Here is a 21,550-nt window from a genome sequence, read left to right as displayed (position 1 = left end):
CCCCCCCCGAGGGCATCCCGAAGCCGGCAGGCGGCAGGCTCCGCTTCCTCAATGGTTGCGTGCCCCTCTCGCATCAGGTGGCCGGGCACATGTACGGAAAGGACAAAGTGGGTAAGTGTGGGTAGCGCGGGGCTCGCCGCTCCCCTTCCGCCTCCGCGAACCCCCGGCCGGCAGAGGCAGCTTGGCGCTCACCGGCCGGGCTGGACTCCCTGCGGTCTGGGCGATCAACTACCCCCCCCCCCCCCCGCCGGCTTCTTCCGCTGTCACCCAGAGCTCTCCTCGCGACCCTTGCAGCAAGGACTCGAAAGGGGGGCGATTTCTAGGGTTGGGGGCGTCAGACTAGCGGCAGGAGGTGGCGGGGAGAGGAGTGCCTGGTCTCTTCAGGAGGGTGGATGTTGGTTGGAGACGGCGTTGTTAGTGGGGGGAAAAAAAAAGGAACTTTATTTTCACTGGACGGGGAAGTAAATTCTCCCCTGCGCACAAGGTCTGTTTATTATAGGCGGGTAGCTATTGCACAAGAAAAGGAATGAAATGCAGATGATGCTAATCTGGTGCTTCTCTTCTTTGTGCAGCTGCATAGCTGGAGGGAAAGAAAAAATACAGGGCTTATTTCATTGATTCATTGAGGGCAAGAAAAAATATATGGCTTATTTCATTAACTGATTGACTGACTGACTGACTGACTGACTGACTGTTTGGGAACGCTTGTCTTGACTTACCCGAGATCTTTCTCCCTGCCCCGCAGAGAGGTTTTTCTGCTATCCCCTGGTTCTCAGGAGGCGTGGTTCCGGTAGTGCAGAAACTCGAATTCAGGGTAGGAAATAAACCCTGCTGTAGTACTAGAATGGTACACAGTTATAGACATTCAGTTATTCTTGATTATCTTTTTAAGACTATGTCATGGCCTGTGTAACGCATTTTGTGAGCCTACCACATTCGAAGTACAATACAGGACCTATCATAATTTATTCTCTTGGTGATGTAAAAGTTCAATTTAGGAACCATAATTCACCTAGCTTACTCACACTGGTACTCTGTGCCATGATTACTTGGGGAATCTGATATATGAGAATGTGAGTAGTGGGGGTCTTAGACTTGGAAACCACTAGATACTTTGGTTTATGCTAGTAAAATGATTCGGGTTTAGGCTGGTAAGATAATACTGACCTTTTTAGATGAGATAACTGAGACCAACCCTGGTTATGTGACAAGCCTGAAGGCACACAAGCTACCGTGTGTTAGAATTGGGAAACCAAGGGTCCTGCCTCAGTACTGTATTTTTCCACTGTGTATTGTTCTTACAGATTAACAACTCAACAAGGGTATTTGAAAATGGATGAGTACTCTTTTGAATGTATGTTATTTCTCAAAGAGCAACATTTCTTCCTGCTTTTATCTTTACCTAACCTTTCTTTTCTCTTGTTGAAAGTTAAGCATTAATGATCATATCCTGTAGATTGCATGCCTTTCTCCCCACTGAATTGTGCGTTCCTTGAAGTTAGAGACCTCATAGTCTTGTATTAGAGATTAAATTGAGAAATGTTGAGGGGTGACTGGGTGGCTCAGTCCGTTTGAGCATCTGTTGGTTTCTGCTCAGGGCATGATCCCAGGGTGGTGGGATGAGGCCAGTGTTGGACTCTTTGCTGAGTGAGGAGCCTGCTTAAGATTTTCTCTCTCCCTCTCCCCTCCCCTCCCTTTTCCTCTCTCTCTAACATAAAATATAAAAAAATAAAAATAAAATAAGGCTTTAAAAAGAATTGGGAAATGTTGAAAGGGTGAAAAATGACAGTTTTTTTTTTTTTTTTAGTACACACAGGTAAGGAAACAAATACAGTTCTCAAGATGCTTAGCCTAAATGGAAGGAAACAATGCATTCTTGTGTGTGTCTCTTCTGGTAATGAGAGTTTGAGAGTAATTATGGAATTAGTGTTAATAGGCTTATATTACATACTTATTGATTTATTTTAATGAATTGTAATGATAATATTCCTAATAATATTTTAGAAGCTGAAAAAAATAATTGTTTCCCTCAGGGTCCCTAGAGATCGGCTCATGTGCAACAGAGTATATGGATAAACAAAAAATCCCAACATAAACACAGTCTCAATGGTGATTGTCATTTGAGATTGTAACCATTGCTTATCAAAGTATGTAATAGTGAGCCTGTTGCCTGTTCACTAATTACAAATGTACTCTAAATGTGACTTTAAGCCACCTTTCAAAACAGTGGCTGAGAGAGTTAATTTGTCACCCAAATTACCTAATTAAAGTTAGTTGAGATTCTAAATAGTTGTTAATTTTATTGTTGCATTCAATGTAAAATAAGCTTTTTTTTTTCAATTTTGTAAGGTTCTCTTGATGAGGGGTAGCTTCAAACATACTGTACTAACAACCTAATAAATATTTTGTTGTATTTAATTCTCAATTATGTACACAACCTAACATATATTGTTAGTGGAAGGACACCTGAGGATGATAATCTTCCCTGTTCATAAAATGGATAACAAGATAGTCAGTAATTCAAAGTTCAAGAGTGTCTCTCTACTATCATAAATCACTTATAGTTGTAAAGTACGTTGTGTAGATCATACTTCAGTTTGCCTGTCAACTGAAATTCTCAGAATAAACTTTCTTAAAGACATTGTGTGGATATTTGTTTTGCTTTTTAAAATTTTTGTTACTGTCATTAAGTAAAGGTTTATCAGTTTAGGATTGATAAACCTATCTCCAAAAAGGAGTTGTTGGCTTTGTTAAATTAAAAATTAAGAACATGGAACCAATTGCACAAAGGCACTTGAACACAAAAATAGATTTTGTTACAGTTGAGTAATAAGAATATGTTATAGTTTTGTTATCAGTTATATTTTATATTTTTCGATGAAATAAGATTTCATGAATCATATTTCATTGAAGAACATTTCAGTCATTTCTAACAATACAAAGTTGTGTGTGTGTGTGTGTGTGTTTTAATTGTTAAAGTAGTACATGATCTTTTCGGAAAAAAAAATTCAAACAGCATAATTGTACCCTTTCCCCTCCTCTCCATCTTCCAGAGGTAGTCACTGGTAACTATTCCTCCTATATCCTTTGAGGTTTTTGTTTCTGGGCACATACATAAGAACATTAATACAACTCTGATTTTTTGTACGAAAACATGTATCAGCAACTTTTTGTTTTAATTCTGTATTATGTAGTATATCCATATTTTTGTACTTATAATACACTTCATTTTTTTAAAATACACCTCATTATATGCTTATATATAATATACTTCATTCTTTTAGAAAACTATTGTGTTCTACAGTATATCATAATTTAACTATTCCTCTAGTGGTGGATTTTTATATTTTCACTATATTTTTGCTATTATAAATATGTATTAAGCATTTTGTACATTATAGTATAGTGTATGTTATACATCGTGCAACATTTTCTATAGGGAGGTTTCACAAAAGTGTAAATGCGATCAATTTAAACTCCCAGAGCTCACCAAAGTTAGCATGAAATCTTCATTTTGTTTTGACATATAACATGTACCATTAATTTCTTTCAAAGGTCCTTAAACTTTCAAACAAATATTTGAAATCTGGTATTTGTTTCTTGATCCAACTAAGGATATAGAAATGAGGTAGTCTATAGGTAAAAGAATTTAAAGTGATTTATTTATTTTGGTTTATGGTCTATTTTATTAGATATGCCCTGAAACTAATTGACTTAAAATACTTTCAGACTTAGAGAAAAGTTGCAAGAACAATACAGAGAACTTAACATTTTGTGGAATTTCTCTCTTTATGCCCATTATTTTGGGGGAACTATTTGAGAATAGGTTGCATATATCTTGCCCCTTTTACACAGCAGTACTTCAGTGTGTATTTTCTTTATTTTTGTTTTTTGTTTTTATTTCTTTTTTTAAATTTTATTTAAATCCAAGCTAGTTAACATATAGTGTGGTAATGGTTTCAAGAGTAGAATTTAGTTATTCATCACTTACATAGAACACCAGTGCTCATCCCAGTAAGTGTCCTCCTTAATGCCCATCACTCATTTAGCCCATCTCTCCACCTAACACCCATCCAGCAACCCTCAGTTTGTTCTCTGTATTTAAGTCTCTTGTGGCTCTGTTTTTATCTTGTTTTTATTTCCCTTCCCCTATGTTCATCTGTTTTGTTTCTTAAATGCCACATATGAGTGAAATCCTATATTTATCTTTCTCCGACTGATCTATTTAGCTTTGCATAATACACTGTAGTTCCATCCATGCTTTTGCAAATGGCAAGATTTCATTCTTTTTGATCACTGAGTAATATTCTATTGTATGTAGATACCACATCTTTATCCATTCATCAGTTGATGGACACTTGGGCTCTTTCCATAATGTGGCTATTGTTGATGGTGATGCTACGAACATTGGGGTGCATGTGCCCCTTTGAATCAGTATTTTTGTATCCTTTGGATAACAGTGTGTGTTTTCTAGGAGTATACTTCAGTGTGTATTTCTGTAACCATAGCATGTTTATCAAATATGGGAAATTTAACAGTGATACAGCGTTTTATCTAATTTGTTACCTGTAGTCCATAATCTAATTTTGGCAACTGTTCCAATGCCTTTTATCACATTTATCGTATTTTTCTCAGCCCAGGATTTAGTTCAAGATCATTTATTGCATTTAGTTGTCCTGTCTCTTAGACTCCTTTAATTTATAACAATTCCTCAGCCTTTGTCTTTTATGACATTGTCATTCTTTATGAGTACAGGCTAGTTATTTTATGAAATGTTCTTTAATTTGAATTTCTGATGGGTTGTCAGGATGAGATTCAGGTGATGCATTTCTGATTTGAGCATTATACAAGTGTGTTCTCCTTAAGGTATCACATCTGGGGGCTCATAGTGTGCATCTGCCCATTATTAGTAATATTAATTTTGATCATCCTGTCCAGTTGTGGTCTGGCTTCTCCAGTATGTAGTTAATATTTTTCCCTTTGCAACTAATAAGCTGTTTGTGAAGAGACACTTTGAGATCATGATATATCCAGATCTTCATCATATTCTAGCCCTAGATTTGGCATTTATGGATGATTCTTGCCTGAAGCAATCTTTACTCTGAGAGTTGAAAAATTGTGATTTTTTTTTTCTTCCCAATTCTATCACTCCTATTTTAACAGCAGTCTGAGAAATAGCCCTCCCTTTACTCCTATATATGTATGTCCTTTTTTTTCTAAGTTTGTTTACTATCTTGAGAGAGAGGGCTCATGTGGAAGGAATTGAGGGTGCAGGGAGAAAGAGGGAGAGAGAGAATCCCAACCAAGCAGCCTCTGTGCTCTGAGTGCAAAGCCCAGCATAGGTCTGGATTTCATGAACTGTGAAATCATGACCTGAGCTGAAATCAAGCGTTGGACACTTAACCGACTGAGCCACCCAGGTTCCCCTGTCATTTATACTGTCAGTTTGGACCCATGGATTCTTATTTTATAAAGTGTCATGACCCTTTATAGAACGTATTTATTTTCCTGTTCAAATTGTTCCATATTTGGTTAGTGGGAGCACTTCCTTTCTTTATGTCACAAGTTATTTTAGACTCATCTCCTACTTTCCCTTCCCAGTTCTAGAACTAGCAATTTCTCTCAGGGGCCCTGGTTCATTTTCAGTGAGAAATTGTATTTGGAAACCAAGATCTGGGTGCTATTGGAGTGTTACTGCTTCCTGGCCTTTTCAGTAAACGTAACTGAAAAGAATGTGTAAATATTTTAGAAATTCTAATTTCCTACTAATACTTCCGATGTCATTCCAACTTCACAGAGTTCTTCCTTTTCCTTTCCTTTCCTTTCCTTTCCTTTCCTTTCCTTTCCTTTCCTTTCCTTTCCTTTCCCGATTCTAAATTTATATTTCCCATCTTCCTCAGTGAGAACTCTGGCTCCCAACATTGTTAATGTTTTTTGTGGGTTTTTTGGGTTTTCCTGTTGTTGTTGTTCTTTTGCTAGATCCTATAATTTTCAGAATTTCTATACACACCCTACTGTAGAAAACAAACCTAGAATAAAGAATTCAAAATGAAGTTCCCTTTTACCAAGGGTGTGTGGTTGGAAACTCTGTAAAAGTTTTTTGGATTAGGGTTTTGTTGTTTTTGTTTTGTTTTGTTTTTTGGTTATTTTTACCCCTTCTTTAAGGTAATATTATTTATTTGAAATACAGTTGGATTTATTTGTTTCTGTTTAAATTCAGTTCCTTCCCTTCATTTTTTATTTAATTATGTATTTTTGAATGCTTGTAAAATGAACATGCTTTCAAAAGGTTTACAGAAAGGTCTATCAGAAGTGTCACTCCAGGGGAGCCTGAGTGGCTCAGTCAGTTAAGCGGCTGACTCTTGATTTTGGCTCAGGTCATGATTTCCCAGTTTGTGAGTTCAAACCCCACAATGGGGTCTGCACTCGCAGTGAGGACTGGTTCTGATCCTCTGTCTCCCTATCTCTGCCCCTCTTCCACTTGCTAGCATGTACACACACACACACACTCTCTCTCTCTCAAAAATAAATATAAATGTTCAAAAAATTTTTTTAAAAACAGTGTCACTCCATTCTCTGTCACTCCACCCATTTCTTAGCATCCCTTGTAGGTATAATGTCATTGTTTTCTGATTTATCCTAAGTTACTTGTTGCAAAAATAAGCAGATATGTATAAATTTTCACATTTTTCTTTCTGACACAAAAAGTAGTATGCGATATATACTGTTTTGCACTTCACATTTTAAACTTAGTATGTCTTAGAAATCAGTAGTATCAGTTCATAGAGTGCTTCCTCATCCACTTTTACATCTCTGCTGTACTCCATTGTGCATGTACCCCAGTTTTTTCAATCAGGTTTCCTGGATTTGTTTTTGGACTTTTATTTATTTTCATTGATTTATTTGTTTATCCTAGCAGTAATATCTCATTGTTTTAATTCAGTGAGGTATTGAATCTTGATTACATCCCATTTTCTTTTTCAAGATTGTCTTGACAGTTTCTGGTCCTTTGCATTTCCATATAAAATTTAAATCAACTTGTCATTTTTCCCGAGAAAAGGTAAGGTTTTGTGTCTGCTTTGAGTCTGTAGGTTGCTTGGGTGAAAATTGGTTTCTTTATAATACTGAGTCTTCAATACGTGAATATGGTATATCTCTCCATTTATTTAGGCCTTCTTAAATTTCTCTTAGTCATAGTTTTCAGTGTAGAGATCTTACACAGCATTCATTAGATTTTCTCTAAGTATTTGATGCTACTGTAAATTGTACTGCCTTTTAAAGAATTTTTATTTTATTTTGGAAAAATTTTAAACTTACTTAAAAGTTGCAAGAATGGTACAATCAACTAATGTATACCATTTATCTAGGTTTACCTATTAATATTTTGCCACATATGCTTTATCACTCTCTGTATTTGATAATGATTTTGCAGAACCATTTAGGATTAAATTGCAGACCATCAGGACCTCTTTTCTCTAAATAATTAAGTCTGTCCTAAAAATGAGAACTTTTCTTACCTAACCATGGTAAAATGATCAAACTGAGAATATTTAACTTTAGGTTTTTGGTATTTTTTCTATGATATTCTTTGTAGCAATTTTCCCCCATCTAAGACTACAGATTGCATTTAGTTATTAGGACTCTTTAGTTGCCTGTCATTTGGAGCAGGTTTTCAGTTTTTTCTTTATGTTTTTTTATAACTGAAATATATGAAGAGTATATGCATGGCTTTTTGTAATATTCTTTAAGTTTGCCTAATTCTTCATGATTAGATTCAGATTAAGGCATTTTGGTCAGAATACTGTATTAGTTATTTTGAGTTCTTGAAGCATATCATAAAGCACAGAATGTCAATTTCATTACTGGTGTTGTGACTTTGATCACCTGGTTAGGTGATATCTGCCGGATTTTCCACTGTAAAGTTTTCGTTTTTCCTATTGTAATTAAGTAATTTGAAAGGAATAAAGAAACTGAGACTGTTCAAATCCTGTTCCTCATCAGTTTTCACCCAACATCATAAGCATCCATTGACAGTATTTGACCAACTCACTACTATATGGTAGTTGCAAAATGGTAATTTTCTAACTCTGTCATTCCTCTTGAATTTGTTTAGTTGCATTCTTCTTTAGGGAATTGTAGGTTTCTCTTTTCTCTCTCTTGCTTTCTTTCATTATAAGGATAGACTAATGGATTTTGGAAACTTTGATAGATGGATCTTATCCATTATTGTTACTGCTTATTTTGATGCTCAGATTGTCCCAAATTTGCGCAGTGGAAGCTTCTTCAAGCTGGCTCCTGGGTCTTTTCAACATTTCCCATTTTTCTTTTAAAGCGTTTTCTCACTTTCTGGCATAAAAAATTGTTCTATGTTCATCATGTACTTTCTCTGTTCCAGGCCTGGAGTGAGCTAATTTTTTTTCAAGAACTTGATTCCTTTAGGGATATATGGTATTTAAAAACCAAACTATGGGCACGAGGTGTAGTCATTGTTCCTTTGGTGTGGTTGCTGTTTGTCCTTTTGGCAGATTGGACTAAAAGGTACATAATTTCATATTTTTAAAATTTTGAGATCATACTTAAATACCTATAATTCAAACCTAATACCACAGGATTGTTCTTTACCTTCACCTGTTCTATATTTTTATATCCCTTCTTTCTCATTGAGAATTCTGTCTCACCCAAAATATCAATATATTTCCTCATTTTGAAATACTTAAACCAACTTTGCATTCCTGGAATAAGTCTACATGGTCATGATAAATTATCCTATGTATATTGCTGGATTAATTAGATTTACTGATGTTTCATTAAAGATTTCTGTGACTGTTCATTTGAGATAATTGTCTACAATTTTCTTTTAAGTCCTCATTGGGATTTTTAAAAAGAATATGCTGGTTTCATAAAATTAATGGGGAACTGTTCCTTTTCTGTTTTCTGAAAAGAAATTGATAAGATTGGTATTCTTTTTTTCTGTAAATGTTTGATAGAACTTAATGTTCACCTCATTTTGGCCTACAGTTGTCTCAGGATATTTAAAATTATGAACTCAGGAAACTGTGAGATCATGACCTGAGGCAAAACCAAGAGTTGGAAGCTTAACTGACTGAGCCACCCAGGTGCCTCTCAGAGTCTTAAATTTTTTCTGTTGTCCATTCTTATTTCATTGTTTGTTTTTGTTTTGTTTTTTTGGCTCTATTTATTTGGGGTTAATATACTACCTTTTTTTCTAGCATCATAAGTTGGAATCTTTTTTTTTTTTCTTTTCTAATATAAGCACTTAAAACTACACATTTTTCTTCTAAGTACTATTTTAGGTACATTTCACAAATTTTGATATGTTAGTTTTAATTATCATTTCATTAAAAGTGTGTTTTAATTTCCCTTGTGAATTTTGATCCCTGGATTAATTACAAGTGTATTTACTCCCCATCTATTTGCTTGTCTTTTTGTTTTTTTTTTCTTAAATTCTGCATATGAGTGAAATAATATGGTATTTGTCTTTCTCTGACTGACTTATTTTGCTTAGCATTACACTCTTCTGCTTGATCTGTGTTGTTGCAAATGGCAACATTTCATTCTTTTTTATTGCTGAGTAATATTCCTGTGTGTGTGTGTGTGTGTGTGTGTGTGTGTGTGTGTGTGTGTGTGTTTGTATATACCACATTTTTTTTTTTATCCATTCATCTGTCAGTGAACATTTGGGTTGCTTCCATTATTTGGCTGTTATAAATAACACTGCAATAAATGTAGCGGTGTATATATCTTTCCAAATTAGTGTTGCTGTAGTTTGGGGGTATTTATGCCCATTAGTGGAACTGGATCATATGGTAATTCTATATTTTTTTAAATGTTTATTTGTTTTTGAGAGAGTGCGTGAGTGGGGTAGGGGCAGAGAGAGAACAGAGGATCCAACATGGGCTCTGCCCTGACAGCAGAGAGCACCATGTGGGGCTCAAATTCACAAATTGTGAGATCATACCCTGAGCCAAAGTTGGATTTTTAACCAACTGAGCCACCCAGGCGCCCCTGGTAATTTTTTTTTTTTAACTTTTTGAGGAAACTACATCCTGTTTTCCACAGTGGCTACACCAGTTTACATTCCCACCAACAGTGCAGAAGTGTCCCTTTTTTCCACATCCTCACCAACACTTGCTTCTTGTATTTTTGATATTAGCCATTCTGACAGGTGCAAAGTGATACCTCATTGTGGTTTTGATTTGCATTTCCCTAATGATTAGTGATGTTGGACATCTTTTCATGTGTCTGCTGTCCATCTAGATGTCTTTGGAGAAATGTCTGTTCATAATTTCTGCCCAATTTTTAATTGGATTATTTGTTTTTTGGATGTTGGTTGTGTGTGTTCATTATGTATTTTAGATACTAATCCTTTACTGGCTATATCATTTGCAAATATCTTCTCCCATTCATTAGCTTGTCTTTTAGTTTTGTTGGTTGTTTCCTTCACTGTGCACAAGCTTTTTATTTTGATGTAGTCCCAATAGTTTATTTCTGCCTTTGTTTCCTTTGCCTTTCCTTTGTTTCCTTTGTTTCCATATCTAGAGAGAAGTTGCTACAGCCAATATCAGCGAAATTACTGCCTGTGCTAGGATTTTTATGGTTTCAGGTCCCACATTTAGCTCTTTAGTCCATTTTTAGTTTATTTTTGTGTATGGTGTAAGAAAGTGGTCCAGTTTCATTCTATTGCATGTTGCTGTCCAGTTTTCCCAGCACCATTTGTTAAAGAGACTTCTTCTCCATTGTATATTCTTTCCTTCTTTGACCATATAATCATGGGCCTATTTCTGGGTTTTCTGTTTTGTTCTATTGATCTATGTGTCTGTTTTTGTGCAGGTACCATCCTGTTTTGATTATGACAGCTTTATAATATATCTTGAAACTTGGGATTGTGATACCTCCTGGTTTCTTCTTTTTCAAGATTGCTTTGGCTATTCAGCTTTGGCTATTGTGGCTTCATACAAATTTTGGAATTCTTTATTTTAGTTCTGTAAAAAATGTTATTTTGATAGAAATTGCATTAAATCTGTAGATTGCTTTGGGTAGTATGGACATTTTTACCAGTTAATCTGTTATTGACCCAGGCTTCCAAGATGCTTTCTTTTGTATCTTGACAGTTTTCAGCTGGAGTGATTTGGCTGTTTTGGTTTACTTTTGGATTCTGCAATGTTTGGAGCTACCATTTTCCCCTCCACAGCTACTTTCTTTAAAAAACTTGGAGGGTATGTGTTGCAGAGTGAGTAGTGTTGAATTGTTGAACCAAGTAGTCTGTTTTTGTGTTAGAGGACTATTGTCTCTAAACCACTTTGCTACACCACACTGTTGTCTACAGTCTAGCTGATTTCTGTTTGCCTGATAAAATGTATTTGCCTAATGGTAGGTTCACCTGTATCTAGAGTAGGTCCCTGGCCCAAGGTAGGGAAGCAGCATGGTTCACTCCCCATATATGAATGCTCCATTCTCTGACCCTGTGGAATTTAGTTCATCAGGGCTTCTTTGCCTCTACCACTCCTCATTAGCCCATAGAAAATATCTTATTGCCAAGGGAATGCAGGCCTTTTTTGTTCAACATCCCAAACTTCAGGAACAGAATTTCTCTTCAGTAATTTATAGTTATATTAGATTACTCCTTAAATTCCCAAAATCTTTCAACTACTTACCAACCAGTCTTAACATATGGCTGAATATTTACCTTTCTTCTATTCTATATCTAGGTGTTAAATAAACTTGATAACTGTACTTCTTCAGATTTTCTGCTTCTGTTGATTAAATTCTGTATTTTTGTAATGATTCAAAATTCCTGACTTGCCAAAAGAAATAGAAGCCTAAGTGGCATATTTTCTCAAAATAAATAGGTTATTTGAGCCCTATTGTGTTTTAACAGGCATGATTTTGTGAAATCTTAGTATTTGAAAATTTAAGAGTTTAATGTATACATTTGGGAATGATTCTTCATGGTATAGAGACAGGGCCAGTGCTGGTACATATGTGATGACTTTAGGTAAGGGCTGCTCCTTTGAGTGAGCTGGTTATGAAAAGTTGTACCTTCCTGCTCCCGGCTTGGTGTCTGATTTCAGACCCCACTTTTCCCAGTGGCTTGGTAGCTTCATACTATCTGTGCATTGTACATCTGAATCAGGAAAAGTTTTTAGTTGCTTTCTTATAACAAGAGAAACTTTAAAAAGTTACACAATAGAACCTTCATATAGTTCCACATTTAACGTGTATTTTTTTTCTGTTTACAAGAGTATAATCAATTTATGCTACTGCTTTTAACTTCTTGTTTAACTATAAATTAACATCTCCCAGAAAGACTGTTACTGAAGAATTTCTATAAAAATTTAGGAATATATTCTATTTATTAGAATTTTTGAGAGGTTCTCTAACGGGAGTAGTAGTTGGAGACAATAAAACCATAATATTTGGAATTTGTGTTCTGGTGCTTTGCATATAACAAGCACTGAAATGTATCGGTTAAATGTTAAAATTTCTGAAGTAAGGAAGACAGACCCCTGATTTTTATGAATGTGATTTATCTGTAACTTTAGGAACACATCTATTCTATGATGCAAGGTATACTGTTATCAAAGCATTAAAAAATACCTAAATTTTGTTCCATAGGTATCCTGCAACATCCGGATGGCACAGTTTTGAAACAGTTACAGCCACCTCCCAGGGGTCCAAGAGAGCTGGAATTCTATAATATGGTAAGTGAGGTAAGATTTGTTTTGTTGTATTCAAAGAGTTTTTCATAGTTTTCTGATGATGACTCGGTAAGAAATACATTTGACAGTAGTGCCTGGGTGGCTCAGTCAGTTAAGCATCTGACTCTTGATTTTGGCTCAGGTCATGACCTCACAGTTTGTGGGATTGAGCCCCATATTGGGTTCTGTGCTGATAGCTTGCAGCCTGCTAGGGATTCTCTCTCTACCTTTCTTTCTGCTCCTCTCCCTCATGCATGCTTTCTTTCTCTCTCACAAAATAAATAAATATTAAAAAAAAAAAAAAAAAAGAAATACATTTAACAGCATGTCCTGGTATATTGTATATGTCACTGAAACAAAATCTTCAAGAAGCAAAATGCTTGTCTTTACTGATACAGTCTTGTATTTTCTACTCTACTTCATTTTTTCTTTTTCTTTTTTTTAAATTTTTTTTAAAGGTTTTATTATCCATATTTGAGAGAGAGGGAGACAGAGCGTGAGGAGGGGAGGGGCAGAGAGAGAAAGAGGGAGACCCAGAATCTGAAGCAGGCTCCAGGCTCCAAGCTGTCAGCACAGATCCCGACGCAGGGCTCGAACCCACGAACCATGGGATCATGACCAGAGCCAAAGTTGGACGCCTAACAGACTGAGCCACCTAGGCACCCCTACTCTACTTCATTTTTTAAAGATCCTTATTCTGATCCACTAGATTGATTTCAATTAATGGGGTTTTGACCTACATTTTAAAAAACACTTAACTGAGGGACTATTTGTATTTCTCAGAAATGCTGAGTTTAAATGTTTTTATTTTCACTACAGAATTTTTTAGAATCTTAAATGTGCTAATGTGCATTGTGAATCTCCTAAGTGAGGGAGGGGGAAAAGGGCATACTTAACATTCACTTAACTCTATGACTGGAAATACTTTTTAGTGCATTCACAATTTTTTCAACCACCACCTCTGTCTAATTACAAAACATTTTCATCACAGAAAAGAAAACCCTGTACATGTTAAGCCTTCTCTGGCAACCACTAATCCGTTTTTTATGGACTTATGTATTTAGGATATTTTATATAAATGGAATTATAAAATATGTGTCTGGGTTTCGTTTAGCATAACTTTTTTTTTTTTTTTTGAGAGACCGTGTGCACACAAGCAGGTGAGGGGCAGAGGTAGAGGGAGAGAGAGAATCTTAAGCGGGATCCATGGCCAGCATGGAGTCTGACATGAGGCTTAATCTCACGACCTTGAGATCATGACATGAGCTGAAATCAAGAGTCTGATGCTCAATAGACCAGGCCATCCAGACACCCCAGCATAACGTTTTTAAAGTTCATCTACATTATAGTATGCATTAGTATTTTGTTCCCTTTTATGGCTGAGTAATACTCAATTTTACTTAATGCCACATTTTGTTTATCCATTCACCCATTGATGGATATTTGGGTTGTTTTCATCTTTTGGCTTTCGTAAATTGTATTGCTGTGAACGTTCCTGTAAAAGTATTTGTTTGAGTACCTGTTTCCAATTTTTTTTTCAATATTTGAAGTTTATTGTCATATTGGTTTCCATACAACACCCAGTGCTCATCCCAAAAGGTGCCCTCCTCAATACCCATCACCCACCCTCCCCTCCCTCCCACCCCCTATCAACCCTCAGTTTGTTCTCAGTTTTTAACAGTCTCTTATGGTTAAGCTGTCTTCCACTCTAACCTCTTTTTTTTTTTTTTCTCAGGATCCACCTAAGAGTGAAACCATATGGTATCTGTCTTTCTCTGTATGGCTTATTTCACTTAGGATCACACTCTCCAGTTCCATCCATGTTGCTACAAAGGGCCATATTTCATTCTTTCTCATTGCCATGTAGTACTCCATTGTGTATATAAACCACAATTTCTTTATCCATTCATCAGTTGATGGACATTTAGGCTCTTTCCATCATTTGGCTATTGTTGAGAGTGCTGCTATAAACATTGGGGTACAAGTGCCCCTGTGCATCAGTACTCCTGTATCCCTTGGGTAAATTCCTAGCAGTGCTATTGCTGGGTCATAGGGTAGGTCTATTTTTAATTTTCTGAGGAACCTCCACACTTTTCCAGACTGGCTGCACCAATTTGCATTCCCACCAACAGTGCAAGAGGGTTCCCATTTCTCCACATCCTCTCCAGTATCTATAGTCTCCTGATTTGTTCATTTTGGCCACTCTGACTGGCATGAGGTGATATCTGAGTGTGGTTTTGATTTATATTTCCCTGATGAGGAGCGACGTTGAGCATCTTTTCATATGCATGTTGGCCATCCGGATGTCTTCTATAGAAGTGTCTATGCATGTTTTCTGCCCATTTCTTCACTGGATTATTTGTTTTTCGGGTGTGGAGTTTGCTGAGCTCTTTATAGATTTTGGATACTAGCCCTTTGTCTGATATGTCATTTGCAAATATCTTTTCCCATTCCGTTGGTTGCCTTTTAGTTTTGTTGGTTTCCTTTGCTGTGCAGAAGCTTTTTATCTTCATGAGGTCCCAGTAGTTCATTTTTGCTTTTAATTCCCTTGCCTTTGGGGATGTGTCAAGTAAGAAATTGCTATGGCTGAGGTCAGAGAGGTCTTTTCCTGCTTTCTCCTCTAAGGTTTTGATGGTTTCCTGTCTCACATTCAGGTCCTTTATCCATTTTGAGTTTATTTTTGTGAATGGTGTGAGAAAGTGGTCTAGTTTCAATCTTCTGCGTGTTGCTGTCCAGTTCTCCCAGCACCATTTGTTAAAGAGACTGTCTTTTTTCCATTGGATATTCTTTCCTGCTTTGTCAAAGATTAGTTGGCCATACGTTTGCGGGTCTAGTTCTGGGGTTTCTATTCTATTCCATTGGTCTATGTGTCTGTTTTTGTGCCAGTACCATGCTGTCTTGATGATTATAGCTTTGTAGTAGAGGCTAAAGTCTGGGATTGTGATGCCTCCTGCTTTGATCTTCTTCAAAATTACTTGGGCTATTTGGGGCCTTTTGTGGTTCCATATGAATTTTAGGATGGCTTGTTCTAGTTTCGAGAAGAATGCTGGTGCAATTTTGATTGGGATTGCATTGAATGTGTAGATAGCTTTGGGTAGTATTGACATTTTGACAGTATTTATTCTTCCAATCCATGAGCACGGAATGTTTTTCCATTTCTTTATATCTTCTTCAATTTCCTTCATGAGCTTTCTATAGTTTTCAGCAGACAGCTCTTGTACATCTTTGGTTAGATTTATCCCTAGGTATTTTATGCTTCTTGGTGCAATTGTGAATGGGATCAGTTTCTTTATTTGTGTTTCTGTTGCTTCATTATTAGTGTATAAGAATGTAACTGATTACATTGATTTTGTATCCTGCAACTTTGCTAAATTCATGTATCAGTTCTAGCAGACTTCTGGTGAAGTCTATCAGATTTTCCATGTATAATATCATGTCATCTGCAAAAAGTGAAAGCTTGACTTCATCTTTGCCAATTTTGACGCCTTTGATTTCCTTTTGTTGTCTGATTGCTGATGCTAGCACTTCCAACACTATGTTAAACGACAGCGGTGAGAGTGGACATCCCTGTTGTGTTCCTGATCTCAGGGAAAAAGCTCTCAGTTTTTCCCCGTTGAGGATGATGTTAGCTGTGGGCTTTTCATAAATGGCTTTTATGATGTTTAAGTATGTTCCTTCTATCCCGACTTTCTCAAGGGTTTTTATTAAGAAAGGGTGCTGGATTTTGTCAAAGGCCTTTTCTGCATCGATTGACAGGATCATATGGTTCTTATCTTTCCTTTTATTAATGTGATGTATCACATTGATTTGCGAATGTTGAACCAGCCCTGCATCCCAGGAATGAATCCCACTTGATCATGGTCAATCATTCTTTTTATATGCTATTGAATTCGATTTGCTAGTATCTTATTGAGAATTTTTGCATCCATATTCATCAGGGATATTGGCCTGTAGTTCTCTTTTTTTATTGGGTCTCTGTCTGGTTTAGGAATCAAAGTAATACTGGCTTCATAGAATGAGTCTGGAAGTTTTCCTTCCCTTTCTATTTTTTGGAATAGCTTGAGAAGGATAGGTATATTCTCTGCTTTAAACGTCTGGTAGAACTCCCCTGGGAAGCCATCTGGTCCTGGACTCTTATTTGTTGGGAGATTTTTGATGACTGATTCAATTTCTTTGCTGGTTATGGGTCTGTTTAGGTTATGATCTATCCATTTCTGTAAGTGGAGTGTTAAAGTCCCCTGCAATTACCACATTCTTATCAATAAGGTTGCTTATGTTTGTGAGTAATTGTTTTATATATTTGGGGGCTCCTGTATTCGGCGCATAGACATTTATAATTGTTAGCTCTTCCTGATGGATAGACCCTGTGATTATTATATAATGCCCTTCTTCATCTCTTGTTACAGCCTTTAATTTAAAGTCTAGTTTGTCTGATATAAGGATGGCTACTCCAGCTTTCTTTTGACTTCCAGTGGCATGGTAAATAGTTCTCCATCCCCTCACTCTCAATCTGAAGGTGTCCTCAGGTCTAAAATGAGTCTCTTGTAGACAGCAAATAGATGGGTCTTGTGTTTTTATCCATTCTGATACCCTATGTCTTTTGGTTGGCGCATTTAGTCCATTTACATTCAGTGTTATTATAGAAAGATATGGGTTTAGAGTCATTGTGATGTCCATAGGTTTCATGGTTGTAGTGATGTCTCTGGTACTTTGTCTCACAGGATCCCCCTTAGGATCTCTTGTAGGGCTGGTTTAGTGGTGACGAATTCCTTCAGTTTTTGTTTGTTTGGGAAGACTTTATCTCTCCTTCTATTCTAAATGACAGACTTGCTGGATAAAGGATTCTTGGCTGCATATTTTTTCTGTTCATCACATTGAAGGTCTCCTGCCATTCCTTTCTGGCCTGCCAAGCTTCAATAGAGAGATCAGTCACGAGTCTTATAGGTCTCCCTTTATATGTTAGAGCACGTTTATCTCTAGCTGCTTTCAGAATTTTCTCTTTATCCCTGTATTTTGCCAGTTTCACTATGATATGTCGTGCAGAAGATCAATTCAAGTTAAGTCTGAAGGGAGTTCTCTGTGCCTCTTGGATGTCAATACCTTTTTCCTTCCCCAGATCAGGAAGTTCTCAGCTATTATTTCTTCAAGTACACCTTCAGCACCTTTCCCTCTCTCTTCCTCCTCTGGAATACCAATTGTGCGTATATTATTTCTCTTTAGTGCATCACTTAGTTCTCTAATTTTCCGCTCATACTCCTGGATTTTTTATCTCTCTTTTTCTCAGCTTCCTCTTTTTCCATAATTTTATCTTCTAGTTCACCTATTCTCTCCTCTGCCTCTTCAATCCAAGCTGTAGTTGTCTCCATTTTATTTTGCAGTTCATTGATAGCATTTTTTAGCTCCTCCTATTCCTTAATCCCTTGATCTCTGTAGCAAGAGATTCTCTGCTGTCCTTTATACTGTTTTCAAGCCCATCGATTAATTTTATGACTATTCTAAATTCACTTTCTGTTATATTGTTTAAATCATTTTTGATCTGTTCGTTAGCTGTTGTTATATCCTGGACGTTTTTCTGAGGGGAATTCTTCCGTTTCGTCATTTTGGATAGTCCCTGGAGTGGTGCGGAACTTTGGGGCACTTCCCCTGTGCTGTCTTGAATTATTTGTGTTGGTAGGCAGGGGCGCAGTCAGACCTGATGTCTGCCCCCAGCCCACTGCTGGGGCCACAGTCAGTCTGGTGTGTGCCTTCTCTTCCCCTCTCCTAGGGGCAGGATTCACTGTGGAGTGGTGTGGCCCGTCTGGGCTACTTGCACACTGCCAGGCTTGTGGTGCTGGGGATCTGGTGTATTAGCTAGGGTGGATCAGCAAGGTGCACAGGGGCGGGAGGGGCAGGCTCAGCTCGCTTTTCCCTAGGTGATCCGCTTCGGGAGGGGCCCTGCCGCACCGGGAGGGAGTCAGACCCGCCGGAGGGATGGATCCGCAGAAGCACAGCGTTGGGTGTTTGCACAGTGCAAGCAAGTTCCCTGGCAGGAACTGGTTTCCTCTGGGATTTTGGCTGGGGGATGGGCGAGGGAGATGGCGCTGGCGAGCGCCTTTGTTCCCCACCAAGCTGAGCTCTGTCGTCCAGTGCTCAACAACTCTCCCTCCCGTTGTCCTCCAGACCTCCCGTTCTCCGAGCAGAGCTGTTAGCTTATAACCTTCCAGATGTCAAGTCCCGCTTGCTGTCGGAACACACTCCGTCCGGCCCCTCCGCTTTTGCCAGCCAGACTCGGGGGCTCTGCTTGGCCGGCGGGCCGCCCCTCCGCCCTGGCTCCCTCCCGCCAGTCCGTGGAGCGCACACAGCCTCTCCGCCCTTCCTACCCTCTTCCGTGGGCCTCTCGTCCGTGCTTGGCTCCGGAGACTCTGTTCTGCTAGTCTTCTTGGTTATTTAGGCAGGTGTAGGTGGAATCTAAGCAATCAGCAGGACGCGCAGTGAGCCCAGCGTCCTCCTACGCCGCCATCTTCCACCTGTTTCCAATTTTGGATATAGACCCATAAGTGGAATTGGTGGGTCATATGATAATTATACATTAAACTTTTTGAGGAACTGTCGGTGTTTCCCAGAGTGGCTTTACCATTTTATATTTTCACCAGCAATATATGAGGTTTCCAATTTCTCTTATCCTCGCCAACATTTGTTAGGGTTTTGTTTGTTTTTTTAATGACCATCCAAGTGAGTGGTAAAGTGTTAATCTCAGCGGTTTGTTTGATTTGCATTTCCCTAATGGCTAATGATGTTGAGCATCTTTTCATATACTTACTGGCCATGTGTATTTCTTCTTTGGAGTCCTATCTACTCAGATCCTTTGCTTAGTTTTTCATTGAGTTGTCTTTTTTATTTAGTTGTAGGAGTTCTTTATGTATAGATAAAAGTCCCATGTCAGATAGATGAATGGAAGCCAATGAAAATGAAAACAGACATTCCAAAACCTTTCGGATGCAGCAAAGGCAGTCATAAGGGGGAAGTATATAGCAATCCAGACCTTCTGAAAGAAGGAAGAAATGTCTCAAATATACAACCTAACCTTATACCTAAAGGAGCTGGAAAAAGAATAGCCAATAAAGCTGAAAACCATCAGAAGAACAGCAATATTAAAGTTTAGAGCAGAAATCAATGATATCGAAATCCAAAAAAACAGAACAGATCAATGAAACTAGGAGCTGGTTCTTTGAAAGAATTAACAAAATTGATAAACCCCTAGCCAGACTTATCAAAAAGAAAAAGGAAAGGACCCAAATAAATATCATGAATGAAAGAGATCACAACCAACACCACAGAAATACAATTATAAGAGAATATTATGAACAACTGTGTGCCAACAAATTGGACACTCTGGAAGAAATGGGTACGTTCCTAGAAGCATATAAACTAGCAAAACTAAAACAGGAATAAATAGAAAATTTGAACAGACCAATAACCACTAAAGAAATTGAATCGGTAATAAAAAATCAAACTAACAAGGGGCACCTGGGTGTCGCAGTCAGTTAAGCATCTGACTCCTGGTTTGGCTCAGGTCATGGTCTCACAGTTTCATGAGTTTAAGCCCCACATCAGTCTCTGCGCTGGCAGCACAGAGCCTGCTTGGGTTTCTCTCTCTCTCCCTTTCTTTGGTGCTGTCTCTCAAAAAAAAATAAACTTAAAAAAAAATCAAACAAGACAAATAGACAAGAGTCTAGGGCCAGATGGCTTCCTGGGGGAATTCTACCAAACATTTAAATGAGAATTAATACCTATTCCTTTGAAACTGTTCCAAAAAATAGAAGTGGAAGGAAAACTTCCAAACTCATTTTATGAGGCCCGCATTACCTGGAGTCCAAAACCAAACCAAACCTTTCCTAAAAAGGAAAATTACACACCAGTTTCACTGATGAACATGGATGCAAAAATTCTCAACAAGATACTAGTAAATTGAATCTAATAATAGATTAAAATAAATATTTACCATGATCAAGTGGGATTTATTCCTGGGCTGCAGGGCTGTTTCAATATCCACAAATCAACAGATGAAAGAAAGAACCGCATGATCCTGTCAATAGATGCAGAAAAAGCTTTTGACAAAATACATCATCCTTTCTTGATAAAAACCTTCAAAAGAGTAGGGATAGAAGGAACATACATACTTCAACATCATAAAGTCCACGTGCAAAAGAGCCACACACCCACAGCTTATACCATCCTCAATGGGAAAATCTCAGAGCTTTCCTCCTAAGGTCAGGAACACAACAGGGATGTCGACTCTCACCACTGTTGTTCAAAATAGTACTGGAAGTTCTAACCTCATCAGTCAGACAACAGAAATAAATAAAAGGCATCCAGATCAGCAAGTAAGAAGTCAGACTTTCACTCTTTGCAGATGACATGATACTCTTACATGAGGGGCGCCTGGGTGGCGCAGTCGGTTAAGCGTCCGACTTCAGCCAGGTCACGATCTCGCGGTCCGTGAGTTCGAGCCCCGCATCAGGCTCTGGGCTGATGGCTCGGAGCCTGGAGCCTGTTTCCGATTCTGTGTCTCCCTCTCTCTCTGCCCCTCCCCCGTTCATGCTCTGTCTCTCTCTGTCCCAAAAATAAAAAAAAAAAAAAAAAAAAGAAAACCCAAAAGACTCCACTGAAAAATTGCTAGAACTGATACATGAATTCAAAGTCACAGGGTTTAAAATCAACATACAAAAGTCTGTTGCGAATGTATACACCAATAATGAAGCAGCAGAAAAAAATCAAGGAATCGATCCCATTTATAAGTACACCAAAACCTGTAAGATACCTAAAAATAAATCTAACCAAACAGGTGAAAA

The 21,550-nt window shown here is 37.8% G+C and overlaps 1 protein-coding gene across 1 annotated transcript in view; it reads left to right on the top strand.

Moving 5' to 3' along the window:
- The window catches only part of IPMK (inositol polyphosphate multikinase), a 61,905-nt gene that overhangs the window by 441 nt on the left and 39,914 nt on the right, over positions 1-21,550 (top strand). Inside the window, 2 exon segments of the mRNA XM_042907828.1 lie at positions 1-111; positions 12,637-12,722. Coding sequence (XP_042763762.1) covers positions 1-111; positions 12,637-12,722 — 197 coding nt within the window.

Source organism: Panthera leo, chromosome D2 (genome assembly GCF_018350215.1).
Source record: "Panthera leo isolate Ple1 chromosome D2, P.leo_Ple1_pat1.1, whole genome shotgun sequence".
NCBI lineage: Eukaryota > Metazoa > Chordata > Mammalia > Carnivora > Felidae > Panthera > Panthera leo.
The sequence above is the reverse complement of the archived record's forward strand: the minus strand, read 5'-3'. Positions and strand labels throughout refer to the sequence as shown.